Source organism: Crocodylus siamensis, chromosome 1 (genome assembly GCF_052110815.1).
Source record: "Crocodylus siamensis isolate JL-2025a chromosome 1, ASM5211081v1, whole genome shotgun sequence".
NCBI classification, from domain to species: Eukaryota; Metazoa; Chordata; order Crocodylia; family Crocodylidae; genus Crocodylus; species Crocodylus siamensis.
Genome location: NC_143395.1, coordinates 306,253,637 through 306,270,490, shown reverse-complemented (window position 1 = coordinate 306,270,490; position 16,854 = coordinate 306,253,637). Strand labels below are relative to the sequence as shown.

Below are 16,854 nucleotides of genomic sequence, written 5' to 3'. Positions count from 1 at the left end.
GGTGTGCCTCCCCAGGCCCCCAGGCTGGGGGGCCCAGCAGGGAGGTGGCTGTTCTGGTCCCTACTTAGGAAGACAGAGGCAAAGAAATCGTTAAGCATGTTAGCTTTGTCATCTGGTGTGACGACCAAATTCCCCAACACGTCCTGCAAGGGCCCCACGTTACCTGGGACCTTCTTTTTGCCCCCTATGTATTTAAAAAAAAGACTTCTTATTGTCCTTGATCTGAGAAGCTAGTCCTAATTCTATCTTTGCCTTGGCCTTCCTAACTGCCCCCCTACAACCCCGAGCGACTGCAGAATAGTCATCCCTGGTGATGACCCCTTCCTTCCATTGGGTATGTGCTTTCTTTTCAGCAAGGAGACAGACACTCTCAGATGCTTTTGGTGAGCCATGGAGGCTTGTGTGTTCTCCTGCTCCCTTTGATCCTCATTGGGATTACCTTTTGTGCTTGGAGGATCACCCCCTTAAGGAGCAACCACTCTCCTTGGACATCTGGCTCCCCTCCCCTCTGGGACCTCAGCACATCCCCGACTATCCTCCTTAGCTCACTGAAGTTTGCCCTTCTAAAGTCTAGGGCTACTGCCTTACTGCATGCCCTTGCCACCTTGCGCTGGATGGTAAATTCCAGCAGGTGATGATCACTGTCACCCAGGTGGTCGAGCACCCACAGCCCCCTCACCAGGTCATCACCCGTGGCCAGCACTAGGTCCAACAAGGTGGGGCTGTGCACCTCCTGGGTTAGATGGAGGTCCTGCACTCTGTCTAAGAACCTATGCGAGCTGTCAGACCTGGCTGACTGCTCCTCCCAGCAGATATCCAGGAAGTTCAGGTCCCCCATGACTATCACATCTTTAGCCTTCACCACTTCTGTGAGCTGACCTAAGAATTCCTGGTCAAGCTCTTCTCCCTGGTTAGGAGGTCTGTAGTAGACCCCCACCGTTAAATCTCTCACCCCTTGACTGCCTTGTACTCTAACCCAAAGCACCTCAGAGTGCCTTTCCTCTGACACCTTGCTAATTAACAAGGATGTGTATTCCTCAATATAGAGTGCCACACCCCCACCTCTCTTTCTTATCCTGTCCCTCCTGTACAACCTATAGCCCTTGACATTCACCGCCCAGTCATGTGTAGAGTCCCACCACGTTTCCGTGATCCCCACTATGTCAGGGCTGGTGTCAGCCATCAGGAGGGCAAGTTCCTCCTGCTTGTTTCCCATGCTACAAGCATTTGTGTAGAGGGTTTTGAGGCCTCCTGTCAAGTAGAACATTTTCTACATGCTAACTGGCCATACTATACTTTTCCTCCTTTTGGTAAAGATCAAACACTCCACAGCTTTCAGAGAAACACAGGCACTCAGTCTGTTACTTGATTCTGCTCTTCACAGCAATGGACTTCTTCCCCACTTACAAGTACATAAAGAGAAGAAACAAGTCTTGAACAGAATGAAACACACATTCAAACAAATGCTGACAAATTAGTAAGGAGGAGTATTAAAAAAAAAAAAAAAAAAAAAAAAAAATCTATAGCCAAATAAAATCTTCTCTTGGATATCTGCTGTTCTCCTACTTTCAAACTTATTTTGGGAAGCTTACTCATACCTGCAATGGAACAAAGTTATTCCAAGAATAAAGAGAAAATAAGCTTTAGTTCTATAAAATAAATCTTTAGGCAAATACATCTCTCACCACTTGTGTCCCCTTCTCTCCTTGACCGTGGTACATTGCGAGAAACAGTATTTGGAAGGCCTTTTGAGGTAGAGTTTTGTAAAGAAGGCTGGCTTGCAGTTAGAGTCCATGCAAGACGTGACCCTAACTGTTGACGAAGGCAATCTCCAACTCCTGGAGCTTGATAGGATTGTCTAAAAGGGTAAGAAAAGCAAAAAAAAATTTAAAAAAAGTTGAAACTAGTTTCAGGCCACTTGTTAGAATATGTGACCCAACATATCCATAGCTTATATTTTTTGGTGTATGGAGATATTTTTACCTTACTCTGTAGTTGCACATCTAAAACGTGTGAAAAACTCAAGATGCATATTGCAAAAATGAATTCTTCTCCTACTGAAGTTTAAGACAATACCATCTTTATGTTGCACACTGTGCAGAATTTCTCATCCCTCTCTTCCCCTCTCACTTCCCAATTAAACCTTCAGTTCCTCAACCAATTTTCTTTTCTCCCCAGATTTGTCAATTTTCAGCCATAGAAGTGATTATAAGACTAAGCTAATGAGTCACAGAACTACACACTGGAAACATAATTCACGTTTAGAAAAAGCACCTTAATGGTTATTTGTTTTGATTAATTTAAAAGGTGTTATTCTGTAAGTCTTCTGGTTGACGGGTGCCCTCCTACTAGGAAGTCAGGATTCAACTGAATACAAAAACTTTAACTTACAAATATGCTTCTCAGCTAATTGTCTTTTGAGTTGCACGTGTATAGCTGAGGTGATGGATGCAGACCCATGTCTGTTCCAGGAATATTTAAGACTATTTTGGGAAAGAATGGAGAGAGTAGGGAAGAAGGAGAGTTGGAGAAGAGTGCTTGCTCTACCTTTTACAGGACAAGAAAAACTAATATGTACAATAATTCATACTCACTCTTAACAGTCACATATTGGATATGTCACAGCCAACAACAACAAGAAATTCTACAGGACATAATTGAGGGAAATACAGCTCATTTCTGCATTTCTTTTTTCAGCCTTCCTGAAGAGACCTCCTGTGCATCCTTTAGGCTCAAGTGTATTCCTTTACCATCAAGTACACCTTTTAAAAAATTCTCCCTTAAACCTACTTAAATTTGTAGGCACTTTCTGCCTTCCATACTAGACTTCTATCCTAAGTTTATCTATTGCCCATCTGAATCCTTTTGGTTCTCATGCAAGTTCTCTTTAGCTTAAATAGCTCTTCTTTCTCTATTATGCTTGCCTCCCCCCATATATTTTCAGGTGACAGTCATCTCTCATCCTTCAGTTCTGCTAACTTTAAATAATCCAAACTTCCAGCCACTTTATTTCCTAAAACATTCATCCGTTCAGTCACCCTAGTACCCTTTTCTCTAAACCTGTTCTACCTGCAGTTTATTTTTCTTGAGTAAGTGACTGGAAATGTACAACATATTCCAAAAAAAATGGTTATGGCAGTCACTCATACAATGGTATTAATACTTCCCTGCCTCCACTGAAAACATCTCAGTTCCTGCATCCTACAATCCGAGTTCCAGATTCTAGTTTGCTTGAAAAAATTCTCATTACCCATCACAGGCATCACCTTGCCCTTTGTCCTATTGACGGTCATCCTGTTTCTCTTATTCCAGAGTCACCCAGGTCTTTTTGCTCATTATCTTAACTCCTCAACTGCACTGGTACTGCCTCCAAGCAAATTTCATTAATGCTACTTACAATGTCAAATGTCATCAGTGTCAACCAATTTAAGAACTCCTCCCCCTCCAATTTATAGAGCTGCAACCTTAAAACAGGGAACTGGAAATATACTAGGAGCCAAAACACACTATGACCTGCATCAAGATGAAGCTGTTAGTTTTCATAGACTGTTGATCTCATTCAGCATAATCTGGATGGGTGACTGTAGAAGCCTCTGTAAACTATCCTCAACTAAAAATCGTTGACAAATTTCAAATTAGATGCCAGTAACTGAAGTTTTTAATAATGAGGACCCCTGAAGTAGGGTTAAACATTTAATTGGATTATGGCATACAAACCAAATGCAGCATCCAAAAAAGCAGTGCTGAGTAACCCTTTTTTCAAAAAGCATCAGGTAGACTGGCAAACAACACTTTCCATGGACAGTGACTGGAAAGTCATAGCCAATTGCTGAACACTAGTATGGTTCTTTCAAATTTAGCATTTGGCCGTCAAAAATGCAACAGCTATCAATGGAAAGCTCCATAAGCCACATTAAAAAAGTTTCAAAAGTTGCTTTACTTCAGAAGAAAGTCTATGAGAACACCTGCATTCTAGACAGGTATGCTTTGATGCCGAGCGAGGATCACCAGCAAATTAAACAGATGCCACAAAGAACTTGAAGAGCTGAACCTTGTCTAGTAACAGCATAAGTCTCCCAAAGAAGGCTCACTTCCCCTCCCTATTAATTCATGGGACATGACGTTTTGGAAACAGAATTGTTGAAGTGACTGGCCATCTCAGATGGAGTTCTAATACCACTCTGAGGAGGAACAAGGGATGTAGCTTCTCCACCAGTATGTCTCTGCAGAAGACAAACAAGGGTGAATTCATGAGGTCATTAACTCTTTTTACTAAAGTGATGGCAACTAGGAGTACTGTCCTCATTAGTAAGGTGGTATAAAGGAACTCTCTCACAGAGCACAAGACCAGCACATTACAGTCCCAGATGGAACCTGGGTATCCATGTGGCAGAAACCCACGAGGAGACCTCCAATGATTCTTGCCACCATGAAGTGCAAGAAAAGAAAACTTGCACTTGGATTGGATTGGGGCACAATAGGGTGCTAACACTGCCCTTTGCACCTTGAAGGAGCCAAGTCAGATGGTTTTAAAAGCAAAAGAAAATTCCATATATTCCAGGACTTAAGTCTCCATCCAGCAAAACAGAAGTCTCCCTACTCCCCAGTGTACATAGTAACACGAACCCAATTAATAGATCCTTTCCAGCAGAAGTTTTCCTGTTCTGGTTTCAAGATCTGCTGCATATACCAGGAGCAGATCCTGTAAGAGATGCTCAGACAACTAGCATCCAAGCCATCAAAAATAACACACAGGTCTGCATGTAGTATCCAACCCTTGTTCTTAGAGTGCATCCAGGCAAGGAGGAAGTTGTACAAGAAGTAAGACTGGTCCTAATTCAGCCAGCATGCTGCCAGAGTCTTATCCAGAGGTTAAAGAAGACTGTTATTATCCTTTTGGTCACATTTCTGAATTACGCTCTAGCCCAAGGGCAGGCAAAATATGGCCTGTCAGCCACATATGGCCCACCAGACCATTCTATCCAGCCCACAGGGCCCCTCTGAAGTTTAAGCCAGGGGTTGTCAACCAGGGGTATGCATACCCTTGGAGGTACTTGGACCGTTCCTAGGGAGTATGTGGCCAGGGAGGGACACAGTGCTCTCTCCTCCCAGAAGCAGGGCTGGGGCAGGACAAGGGCACCCCCCTGTGGAGTAGGAAAGCTCACACGTGGCAGCCACATACCAGCCCATGAGCTTCCCTACCCTGCAGAGGTGTGCCACTGGCCTCACCCCAGCCTAGTGAGCTTCTTCACCCTGCCCTGGCCCTGGCAGGCAGTGGTGGTGCTTCATCTCTGCTCCATGTCCGGCTGCTCGCTACCCTGCAGACCCCACCCCTTGGCATCTGGCCACTGAGGGTACTTAGACTAAGAAAGTTTGAAAACCCTGGATTTAGACAATAACCCGCCTTTCTGAAGACAGATGAGGAACAAGTGGCAGGAGCTGCCAGCTCCAGGAGGCGCCGGCTGCAACAAGCAGCTCAGGTCTGGTTGTTACATGACCAACCCAACCCAGCCTCAATCTGACCACCTGGTCCTGCACCACCCCAGTAGCTTCTGGAGACTGGAAGCTTCTGCCCAGGCCTCATGTCACTCCTGCGTGCTTCATCTAGCACCTAGGCTCATGGCCCGCAGTGCTCCCCACAGGATCTGTGATAAGCCCCACAAGCTGTCAGACTTGGCTCCAGGGACCAGACTTAGTTGATCACACCTGGTGCTGCCAATTCAATGATACACTAGATGACATGGGCTTAACCAGTACAGGGTTCTGAGTCAAGTGAGTAGTTACCCACCAAAGAAGTGTCCTAGCACTTGCCATCATGTAAAGCGTTTTGAAATTGTGCATAGATAATGGCACTGGGCATATTGTTCCAGATTAAAAATCTTTAGGATTAAGGCCTCCAAGTATTTACTGATCACCAAGACCTGTTTGCAATGAAGATTTCAATTTACCCTGGAAGGAGGGATTGTGGAGTTGGCGTTGGCCCATTCAGAGCGTACATGCTTATGCTGCTGATCCCACTGCTCCCCATGCTTCCAGAGCTCTGGGCAGACTGAGTGCTGCGGTCCTGGTAATTCAGTGGAAGGGTCTGAGGCCTGGCATAGTAGTATGGGGTTGAGTGCGCATCCCGTGGCAATGCTTGAGCAAACAGTGCAGCGTAACTTGATACCTAAGGACAAAGAGACAAGAAATACTTGCAAGTTCTTTCATCAAATTATATTAATACTTCATGTTCTCCACTTCTGACTGCAAATTAAATTCAGATCTACGCTAAAACAATGAAAACTTTTCTAGTATGGGAGCACTCGTATAGTCAATTTAAAGGTAATGCTCTGGATAGCAACTCCTTAAAATTGCCATTCAAACCAAGACAATTGCCAAACATTAAAAGAACACATCACCTACCTTGTTGGACTGTTTACGTGGATCTTCACTAAGGCTGAGCAGGAGGTAGAGTATTGACCATTTATTTTTCAAAATGCCCTACTCGGAAAGATAAGAATACATTAGATAACAATAAAGACTGTGTTTCACAACCGTCTCTAGATTTCATTCCATTTTACTCTAACCCCTTCTACCTAGCATGCATGCAACTCAGTCTCTGATCCAAGACATCTTGAACTAGTCCTTGCTTTCCAAGACAGAAGGGCAGGATCCTTGTGAAATTCAACATACCATTCCCTTTCTCTGCTGATCACCTTTTAGGGAGGCCTCAAAGTTGGAGAGCTCTAATTTGGTATTACTTTAAACAAAACACACAGAGAAAGGGACCCACTGTTTACAATGTAATAGCTACCAAAACATAGCCAAGGTGAGATATTAGCTACATACAACAGCTAAATGTATCAGCTGGAACAAAATCCAACAGGAAAAACAAGTGGAGATGCAAGATGCTATATTGAGGCATATCAGAAGCCTTTTAGATCTCAGGACGTAATGTGCTCTAAAGAAAATTCCAAGCCATATAAATTCCAAGTTATCCATTAAAGGAGGGCTGTTCAACTTCTAAACAGCTGGGGGCTTCCTGTCCTGAAGGCTGTACCAGGGCAAGCCACAGGCCTCTGGTCTGCCCACCACACAGATCCACCCTTCCACCACCTGCAATGCACAGGAGCCTGCACACACAACCTGTACCACATGCTCATGCAGGGACTCCTCCCCGACTCCCCCTAGCACCGTGCACCTATAGCCTTACCCTCAGCTCCCTGCACCATGCCACAATCTACACCACCCCCAGGAAAAGGTTAAGAAAACAGAAGATGAAAGAGGGAAAAAGGGAGCCCACAGACTGGCTGCTGTTGCAATGGCAGAAGCAGTGGCTGGGCAGAAGCCCTGGGAGTCGCAACTTAACCACCAGTTTAAGAAAAAAAGACAAACATACAAATTCATTTTCATTTGACTGCACACTAACATAGACACAGATTTATTTTTATGGCAAATGCAAAGGAACTGGCAGCTAAAAAGCTTCTAAATTTACTGATCTATCATTTCATACAGAGATTTAGCTGTAGAGTTGTTCAGAAAGACTCAAGTGTTCAAAAGCCAATTCCTCTTAATTAAAAACAAAACAAAAAACAAACAAAAAAACCCAAACACACAAAAAACCACACCACCCACCAAACTAAACAGGTCTGTAAGCTAGCAAAATGAAATAGTGCTAATTTTTCATAAAGTTTTGGGTAATCCAAAATAAACAAATAATCCCAGCTACTCAAAGTCAATCCTATTTATAGAACAGTTCAAAGTAATATCTTCAGCACTTGGTAACTGCACTAGCAAACTCAATTTGTAAGACTGAAAGGTTCAATGGTTTCTGCTCAAAAAAATTTCCCCCCGCCCCCCCAAAATACAATGACAATAGAAGTTACAGAAATATTTTGCTTTCTTATACATTGTTCTTTCAGTTTGTGGAAAGAAGAAGTTTTTCAATTTGAATTCTTTTCTCTACCTGTTCCTTAAACACTGGGAGTAGGAGTCTTACCATATACTTCCCTCCACAACACTAAAAAGCAAAACACCTTCTTTAGTTGTACCTTTGCCAGCTTAATACAAAAGTAATGCCTTCTAGGTCACTTCACTCAATAACATCTAGCCCACACCATTACCTTCACGTTCTTTTTTAATATGCAGTCCTAAGTGACAAGACGGACTCTACTAAGCTCCTGACACTTGGACCATTAATTTCCTTAATGCTTTAAAGATAGCTTGGGACAGACCCAGGATTTTATAACTCTGCATTAGCCTCTGCAAAAGCACAATGCCAATGTAACCTTCAAGACAAGAAATTCAACTGTATGTAAGAAGTCCTGATTTCTTAGGGTTTCCACAAGGTAACTTTCACAATGTGACTAAAACCAAAAGGTAACAATAATGAAAATACTGAATATCATTTTCCACCCGTTTTCATTTTTCCATATCCATCTTTGACAGATGGAAAATAAGGAGTGCTCAACCTCCAGGTCCCCAAGCCAAATTCAGCTCTTGGCACCTGCCTGCGAGGTGCCTTGAGATCCATTTAAAGGTGCCAAGGGGTGCCACACAACCTTAGCACTGTTAAGTATGCAAACAAGATTCACAAGTATAATGTTGTGAAGGGAAGATATACCTTATGAATCTTGTTTGCATACTTAGTGCTAACGTTGCGTGGCACCCCTTGGCACCTTTAAAAAGATCTCAAGGCACCTTGCAGGCTGGTGCCAAGCATAGAATTTGGAGATTTCAAAAAGGAATCCAAAGTGTTAAAAACATTTTGACCAGTTGTGGCCATTCCAGAGTTCTTTGCAGGAGCAGAACTGCTCTATTATGTTTCTGTAGTAAAAAAAATGGAGTGAAAATTAAGAGTTGACATTTTCAGAAGGATAATCTTGCATATAAAAAGGCTGAAAACCAGTATCTTAGAAAGTCAGTCATTCAGACAGGTATAAGCTTTTGTAGAAAACAGCCTACTTCATCAAATATTATAAATAGACTTACAGAAAGAAATGGTATAAAACAAAGGAATTTAAATTGGAATAAGAATCTAAATATAAAAAGTAAGAGACAGGGAAAGGGCACTGGAGAGAAACTAAAGGCATGTTGAAGAGGTCAATAGGGATAAACAAGCCATTTTACACACTGAAAGACATAAGAATATACAGCAAGATTAGTTGAAAACTAATCCAGAGTCAGGTACATATGCCTGTCTAAAAGGTAAAAATTTCTTACTGGTACAAAAGTAGCCTGGGACCTGAAGCATACATGTGTTTCAGCTCCCTGGCTAAAGAGCAACACAGGCAAGCTCTCCAGCCAGGGGGCACTATAAGGCTTCTCTGGGCCACCACCTTAAGGTGAACCCATTACTTGAAAACTAGTCCTCACCAATGCCTGCAAAGAGGGCAGGATGTCAGAAGGCAGCCTGCAGATTTTAAAAGCAACTCGTGTGAAGTCCAGATGGGCTGCACATAAGGGGACTCAAAGTTGGAGGTACAGGGAACCAGGGCTGAGGACAACTTCTCTGATCCTTTGTCCTGGCTCCCTGGTTTTAATTGCTGTGTACCACCTAGCACCACATACAGCATTTAAAGTCTGTGGCACCGTGAACTGGGAGGAAACAGTTTTCCTGGCTCCTGGTCCTGGTCCCCAAGGCTTTAAAACCCCTGTTCTTGCCACGGCTGGAACTGGACTCAACAACCTCCCTGAGTCTGGAACAGCCTTGCAGCCATGGCACAAATATCAAGCTACCCAAACCTCAGCAGCCTTCCAGCTGTGACAGCATCTCCCACCCCCACTCTAATTCCACCAAGAGGCACAGGAGGGGAAAAGGAGTAGTGGGAAACAGTTTTCCTGTGGCTGCAAAGCTGGGCAAGTGCAGACAGCCTTGCAGCCATGAGAGAATCAATCCCTGCCCCCCGCTCCACATGTGCCTCCCAGGAGACAGAGGCATGCACAGAACAAGAGCTCTTCTCCCTCAGCATGAACTTTCCCAGGGCTCCCAAAGGGTTCTCACTAGAGAACAGTTCCCCAACCTGCCCTGTCAGTTAGCTAAAATTCTCCCAGGGCTGGATCCTCTTGGGACTCTGGGAGGCCTCCAGCCCTACACCTGCCTCACAGTACACTCCTCCAGGTTGAAATGGAGAAGCATATTTGGCAGAGGACTCTTCTGTGGCTGGAACCCTTCCGCATGTGCACCCACGAGTGTGTGTGGGTAAAACAGACAGAAGAAACCTCAACCTTCAGCATGAAAACCTCAGATTACTTAAATTCAAGAGGGCTGTTTAAAGAAAAAAACCCAACCAAACAGAAGTGAATCAATACACTGCAGGACACATTATCCTAAAATAAATGGCAGTGAGATAATCCTTCAGTTTTATATATTAAAATAAACACTTCTATTTTTACGAAGCTACTTCCTTCCCATAAAGTGTCCTTTAGGCAGTTTTACTTGAACTAAAATAATACTGTTGATTTTTTTCCAATTTTATTTTCAACTGAGCTAATTTCTTGCTTTTGCACTAGTGATTTAGCACCAAGCCCAGAAGCAACATATTAGTAATAATAATTCATTTGTATGAAACCACACTCCAACTGTTTGCTACCCAGTACAACGTCAAGTTATGTACAAGGATAATAATGTACCTGTGCTTTCAGTTTCCTTCTGCACAGCAAAATAACTGTAAAACACTATTACTGTACCTGCGAACTGAGTTTTCTGTAGAGCTCCGAAAACAAAGCAGCATCTGCTTCCCTTCTTTGTCTGACAACTGTAAAAAGAAAGTTTGCCAAGTTGAAAACAAAATTCCAGCACTCATCCCGAGACATCACATGAAAGCACAACGAGGTATTTCACTACAGATCAACACATTCCTTGGCTGCTAAAAATGGCTTTTGCCAAGAGTAACCTGGATGTTAAACGTACTGGTATCGGAACAAAGAGAGGAATTTCATATAAGCCATTACAGTTACTAGAGAATAACGATTTCTGGTCAGTACCAGTTAGCACCAAAGAGAAAAACAATGACAAATCCTATTAAATCCAACTAAATCCTATTATAATCCCAAGGTACTGAAGCTCAATAAAAGTTATTCTAGCATTCATGACCTACACGGACCCAGTCTTAAGTATCCACTGACATTTTTATATTCTCCATAGCTCTGCTTAAAGGCTGGTTTTGTTTTTAAAAACTGGTTTTGTCCAAAAAACACCCTGACAAGTGTATTCATTTGCTGTTAAGCATAATAGAACTATTCCTTCCACCCAACAATGAAGAGTTTGACACACATTTAAGGGAGGCAAACCTTTTATGAATTCTTTTTTTCACTTAAAGCAGGATCCCTCAGATTGAATGGGAATATGGGGGCCCTTTTGGGCCAGATCCAGACCAAGGGTTAAGGGTATCAGTAGCCTGTAAGCAGTTAGTGGAGCCAGCCCTCACCCAACTACTACAGAAACTTGTACCCAATGAAGCACTGTACCCTGAAATTCTGTGTCGGGCTCTATATGCATTCGCCCTACCTCCAAATTCCCAGCCCCTCTAGGAGCCCCACAGGCCAGAAGACATGGCTCTACAGTCTGGACAAGTCAACAGACCATGTGTTTGACACCCATATTTTCAAAATGTGTTCTCTCTCAAGATATAAACTCCTTTACAAAATTAAAATATCATTGTTCCCATTGTACATGTGGGAAGAGTGAGGCACAGGGACGCAAAGCAACTTGCTCAGCCTCACACAGCCACTCAAGGACATTGTTTTGCTTAGAATCTCAATGTACCAAAAGACAACTACCTCAGGTCTCAATCCTGTACACTATTAAATAACATTCTTTCTTCAGAGACAAATTTATTCAGGCCATTATAGATCTTCAAGACCAGACTACATTTAAAAAAGCCATATAAAATGCCACAGCCATCTAAATAATAAAACAATCCTTGTTAAATGTTCTATATGCCAGTATTAAAAGCTGTTGCTAAGATTTTTTTCCCCAAAGTTATTTCCTGCACTACAACTCTGAAATAAAATAAAAGTAGCAATGATTACCCAGCTATTTATTTTCATAAGCACAACAACAAAAAACAACCCACAACAATGAGAGGAGGAGAAAAAAAAAGGGAGAATCCATGGTGGTATCAAAACAGACACAATCAAGTATGTGCATAAGCTACATTATTCAATACTGACCAAAATATACAGAAACCCTTAAATGTAAAAAGAGGCCCTACTGAAAACAGCCTTGAATCTTGACTAAAGAATTCTACAAGTCCTCTGAAGAAGGCAACAAGAACTCTAATCTAGATAGGCAAGAAAAGTCACGTCTGACGATGCATGTCAATCCGGCTCTATTTTAACAGAAATGCTGGGGTCCTTAGAGGTATTGAGCATAAGCAGGAGTCTCTAAATTTATCTGAGTATTCCCTTACAAGATTTGCTTGCAGATTTTCCCATAAAATTAAGAATCTTCACAACAGTATTTTGCTTTGCAAGGAAAATATCCTGCATCCATTCTGCAGTCCTACTTCCCAGGATGTCTGCACTGCTTCCCAGTACTCCATATGGCAGGTTGTCAAACTGCGTTCTATGGAACCCAGGGATTCTGTTGTAGGTCATCAGGGATTCGGCAAAGAGAATAGGAGTAATGGTAGAGTGGGCCAGGAGACAATGAATTGCCATTGCCAGACTGAGTCACCTGGTTCTGTGTTAGTCTTCTGAAGAAGTAACAGAAGTTACATGGAAAGGGTTCCGTGACTTTAGGAAGTTTGAAAACCACTTCCATAGGGCACAGTTCTCCACTACATCTCACCTATTAGTTCCCAATCCACAAAATATTAGCTAATGCCAAAAGCAAGGAGTGCAGCTGCTCTAGGGCTATGTCCCAGTGCCACTCAGGCATAACACAGATATTTCCTTGTTTGGTACATATCAGCAAGTTTGTGGATGACACCAAGCTAGGGGGTGCAGTAGATACACTGGAGGAACGGGTTAGGATTCAAAGTGACCTAGACAAATTGGAAGATTGAGCCAAAAGGAATCTCACAAGGTTCAGCAAGTACAAGCCCTGGACTTGGGACAGAAGAATCCCATGCACCGCTACCGCCAAAGGACTGACCAGCTAAGAAGCAACTGTGCAGAAAAGGACCTGGGGGTTACAGTAGAAAATAAGATAGATACGAGTCAGCAGTGTGCCCTGGTTGCACAAATGACTAGCAGCATACTAGGCTGCATTAGTAGAAGTGTTGCCCGTAGATTGAGGAAAGTAATTATTCCTCTCTATTCTGCACTGGTGAGGCCACATCTGGAGTACTGTCTAGTTCTGGGCTCCCTGACTATAGAAGGGGTGTGGATAAAGTGGAGAGAGACCAGTAGAGAGCAATGAAAATGGTTCGGGGGCTGGGAGACATGACTTCCAAGGAGAGGATGAGGGAACTGGGTTTATTTAGTCTGCAGGAGAGGAGACTAAGGCAGCCGGGCGGGGGGGGGGGGGGGTGTTGAGAACAGCTTTCAACTACCTGAAGGGTGGTTCCAAAGAGGATGGAGCTAGACTGCTCTCAGTGGTGACATAAACAGGACAAGGAGCGATGGTCTCAAGTTGCAGCCAAGGGAGATTTAGGTTGTCTATTGGGGGAGAAAAAAGAACAAAACAAAAAAAACAACACCCCCCCCCCCCCATTGAGGGTGGTAAGAAGCACCGGAACAGTTACCTAGAGAGGTGGTGGAAATCGCTATCCTTGGCGGTTTTTAAGGCCCGGCTTGACAAAGCCCTAGCCGAAACAATCTAGATGGGGACACCCCTGCCTTGAGCAATGGGTTGGACTAGATGACCTCCTGAGGTCCCTTCCAACCCTAATTGTCTATGATTCTATGACTGGGAGTGGCTAGACAGGGAGCGTACCCCCCCTTTTTTTTTTTTAAAAAAAGGGAACAGTGGCTAGAAGCCAAAGGGTTTGGCACCCCAACCTCAAAAAAAGTAGAATTTTTTTATATTTTAGAAACAGTGCAATAAAACACACATGCTGGTTACTAAGAGCTTGAATCCGAGTAACTTAACAGATGAAAAAAAGGCAGATAGACGTACGTTCTTTCTTGATTTTCTCTGCCACGAGGAATTCATCTCTTTCAACAGTAGGAGCAAAGTTGCTTCCAATGACTCTCACTGCATACTGAAATTGCTGGGCTGCATCAGCTGAAAGAGGAAAAACAACATTAGCTATTTCAAGTCAGCTTTTAAAATGGAAAACAGCTGCTAAATGATTAAAAGCTAGTTTAAAAGATAAATCTAATGCGCATATATTTCCTGCAAGAGGTGCGTTCCAACCTAGAGGCCGTCATTACAAGGCCACAGAAATCCAGTTAATGAACTACATTATAAAGGGATATCTTCTTGACAGCCCATTTTTTAAATTAAAGTCAAACTCAAACTAGCTGCCCTTGCATGGACTAATTTGACTATTGACTCAGATTCTTCCAAATATTTTGAGTTTATTAACAAGTGGAATACTTGTGTCACATTTTAAAAGGTATATAGGAGAGTGCTGCATTTTTCTTTTTGTTTGTTTGTTTAGGTACTTGAAATGTAGCTTAAATTGCTCTGACTGCAATTCATTCAGATGAGAAGTATTTGGGTCAAGTAGATAAGACCATCTCCTATTTGTTACAAAGCCTGGGGAAAAAAAGTTACGTACAAAGTATGTTGAACATGACAAACTGTTTCTCAGGTACTTTCCTCAAAATAAAATGGAAGAGTTCAGCAAACCTCCAACAGTTTCCTGCAAACCTCCTTTCTTCATATTAAAGTCATCTGAATAACTGCTAGTGAGCAAATGTAAACAGTTCTGAAATGGCAATTCCAGAAGTGTTTTGCTCTCTGTATACCTGAAAACTGACTCCTGAATGAATCAAAGAGCCTACCTACTTTTCTAGTTCTGTGATGAGACATGATCTGGTTGAGCAGATTGATAGACAGTGGAGCAGACAGTAGCAAGAATTTTCAGTTATTTTAAATCTCTCACCTCAAAAGCATTCAATTTATCCAAAAATTTCCAAACAGATTCCCAGACAATCAGAGATTTAAACCAAAAATTGTCTGAGTGAGGAAATTAAAAAGAGAGACCAAAAAAAAAAAAAGTCAGCTTCTTATTGTAATTGCAAATGCACCTTAGCTACAGGTAAAAGGCAGGGCAGGGTGCCACCCTGCTAACTAACTCATTCAAAAAGGGATAAGTTTTCTTAGGCTACAGCCTACTTCAGCAGATGCTATAGTCTGTCAACTGTGATGGCTTAATCCTTTCTGAATAAGTTTAGACTCTAAAAGGTGCCACCCTGCCCTGCCTTTTTCCCCCCACAGAAAAGGGGAAATTGCAATTACACCCTGCCATGCCTTCTACCAGACTTCAGAACAACACAGCTAACAACCTCTCTCCATCTTAAAAATAGAGAAGGCAAAGCTTTAAAACAATAATTCTCCAAGCAAGGTGCTTTGAGACATTTCAAGGATGTTGTGGGGTGCCACTGTTAGGTGTGGAAACATGATAAAACCAAGAGATTTCAAACAGAAATCCATAGTGTTAAAACCTGCTGTGGTCAGAGTTCTTTGCAACAGAGGAACTGCTTAGTTACCATATTTACACAAATATAGTATTGTTATTGGGTATTGTCTTATATACATGGAAAATGTATAAATTTGTTCCAATTTTCCAGGCATTTAATCTAATTATTGGAGGTTTGCCTTGAATTTGACCCCTTCCCACTGCTCCAGCATGGAAAAATAAATTGGGGAAGGGGGCAAAGAAGAAAAGCCAGGTAGTCCCCTTGCCCCCACCACTACTTCCCCCTGTACCCCTTGCCCTTCCCTCCTCGTCCGACCCTGCTCTGAGCATGTGGAAGTGAGGGGCAAATCTGAAAACACTGACTACCAAACAAACATAGCCGGGAAGACCTGGGAAACTATAGGCCAGTTAGTCTTACCTTGATCCTGGGTCAGCTTTTTGAGAGAATTATTCTGGCACATGTCCATGAGGGGCCAGCAGGGGAAGATCATGCTTAGGGACAACCAACACGGGTTCATTAGAGGCAGGTCCTGTCAGACCAACCTGGTGGCCTTCTATGACCAGGTCACCAAATCCTTAGATGCAGGGGTAGCAGTGGACAGTCTTCCTGGACTTCCGGAAGGCGTTTGACACTGTCTCTCACCCTATTCTCATTAAGAAACTGGGGGACTGTGGTGTCAACACCTACAGTCAAATGGGTCACCAACTGGCTAGAGGGCCGCACCCTGAGAATGGTGGTGGATGGGTCATTTTCGACCTGAAGGGATGCAGACAGTGGGGTCCCCCAGGCCTCGGTCCTTGGGCCCGCACTCTTCAACATCTTCATCAGTGACTTGGACAAGGGGGTAAAAAGCACCCTATTCAAAATTTGCTGATGACACCAAGATGTGGGGGGGACGAGCACATGCTAGAAGGGAAGAATAGGCTGCAATCACACCTAGACAGGTTACAGGGGTGGGCAGATGAGAATAGGATGGGTTTCAACACCTACAGCCAGTACTCTTTCCTGCTATGGCAGGGGGTCCGACTTGATGATCTGCTCAGGTCCCTTCCAACCTACTAAACTATACATACAATAGCTGGTATATAAGAAAAGGATTACAGGTGCCCATAGACTCTGTTCATCTGGAATTGATACAGTTTACCTCTTTTGAAACTAGTGCAAATTTCAGCACAGGTATTTCATAAATACACTTAAGTAGCACTTCAGCATCTACTTCTCTATAGTAGAAACTATGCTTGGTATTAGTCCAAAGCAAAAAAGGCTCATGATTTAGTTCACTGGGCTGGGCCCCAGCAGAGTCAATAGTGTTTCAAGACATGGCAATCCCACAGCTCA

At 43.0% G+C, this 16,854-nt stretch overlaps 1 protein-coding gene across 1 annotated transcript in view; it reads right to left on the bottom strand.

The window, feature by feature from the left end:
* Positions 1-16,854, bottom strand: part of TUBGCP3 (tubulin gamma complex component 3) — an 89,823-nt gene that overhangs the window by 58,116 nt on the left and 14,853 nt on the right. Inside the window, exons 2-6 of the mRNA XM_090022110.1 lie at positions 14,045-14,152; positions 10,669-10,736; positions 6,403-6,480; positions 5,949-6,166; positions 1,686-1,858 (exon numbers count right to left, since the gene is read on the bottom strand). Coding sequence (XP_089878236.1) covers positions 1,686-1,858; positions 5,949-6,166; positions 6,403-6,480; positions 10,669-10,736; positions 14,045-14,152 — 645 coding nt within the window. The remainder of the gene's footprint in view (positions 1-1,685; positions 1,859-5,948; positions 6,167-6,402; positions 6,481-10,668; positions 10,737-14,044; positions 14,153-16,854) is intronic.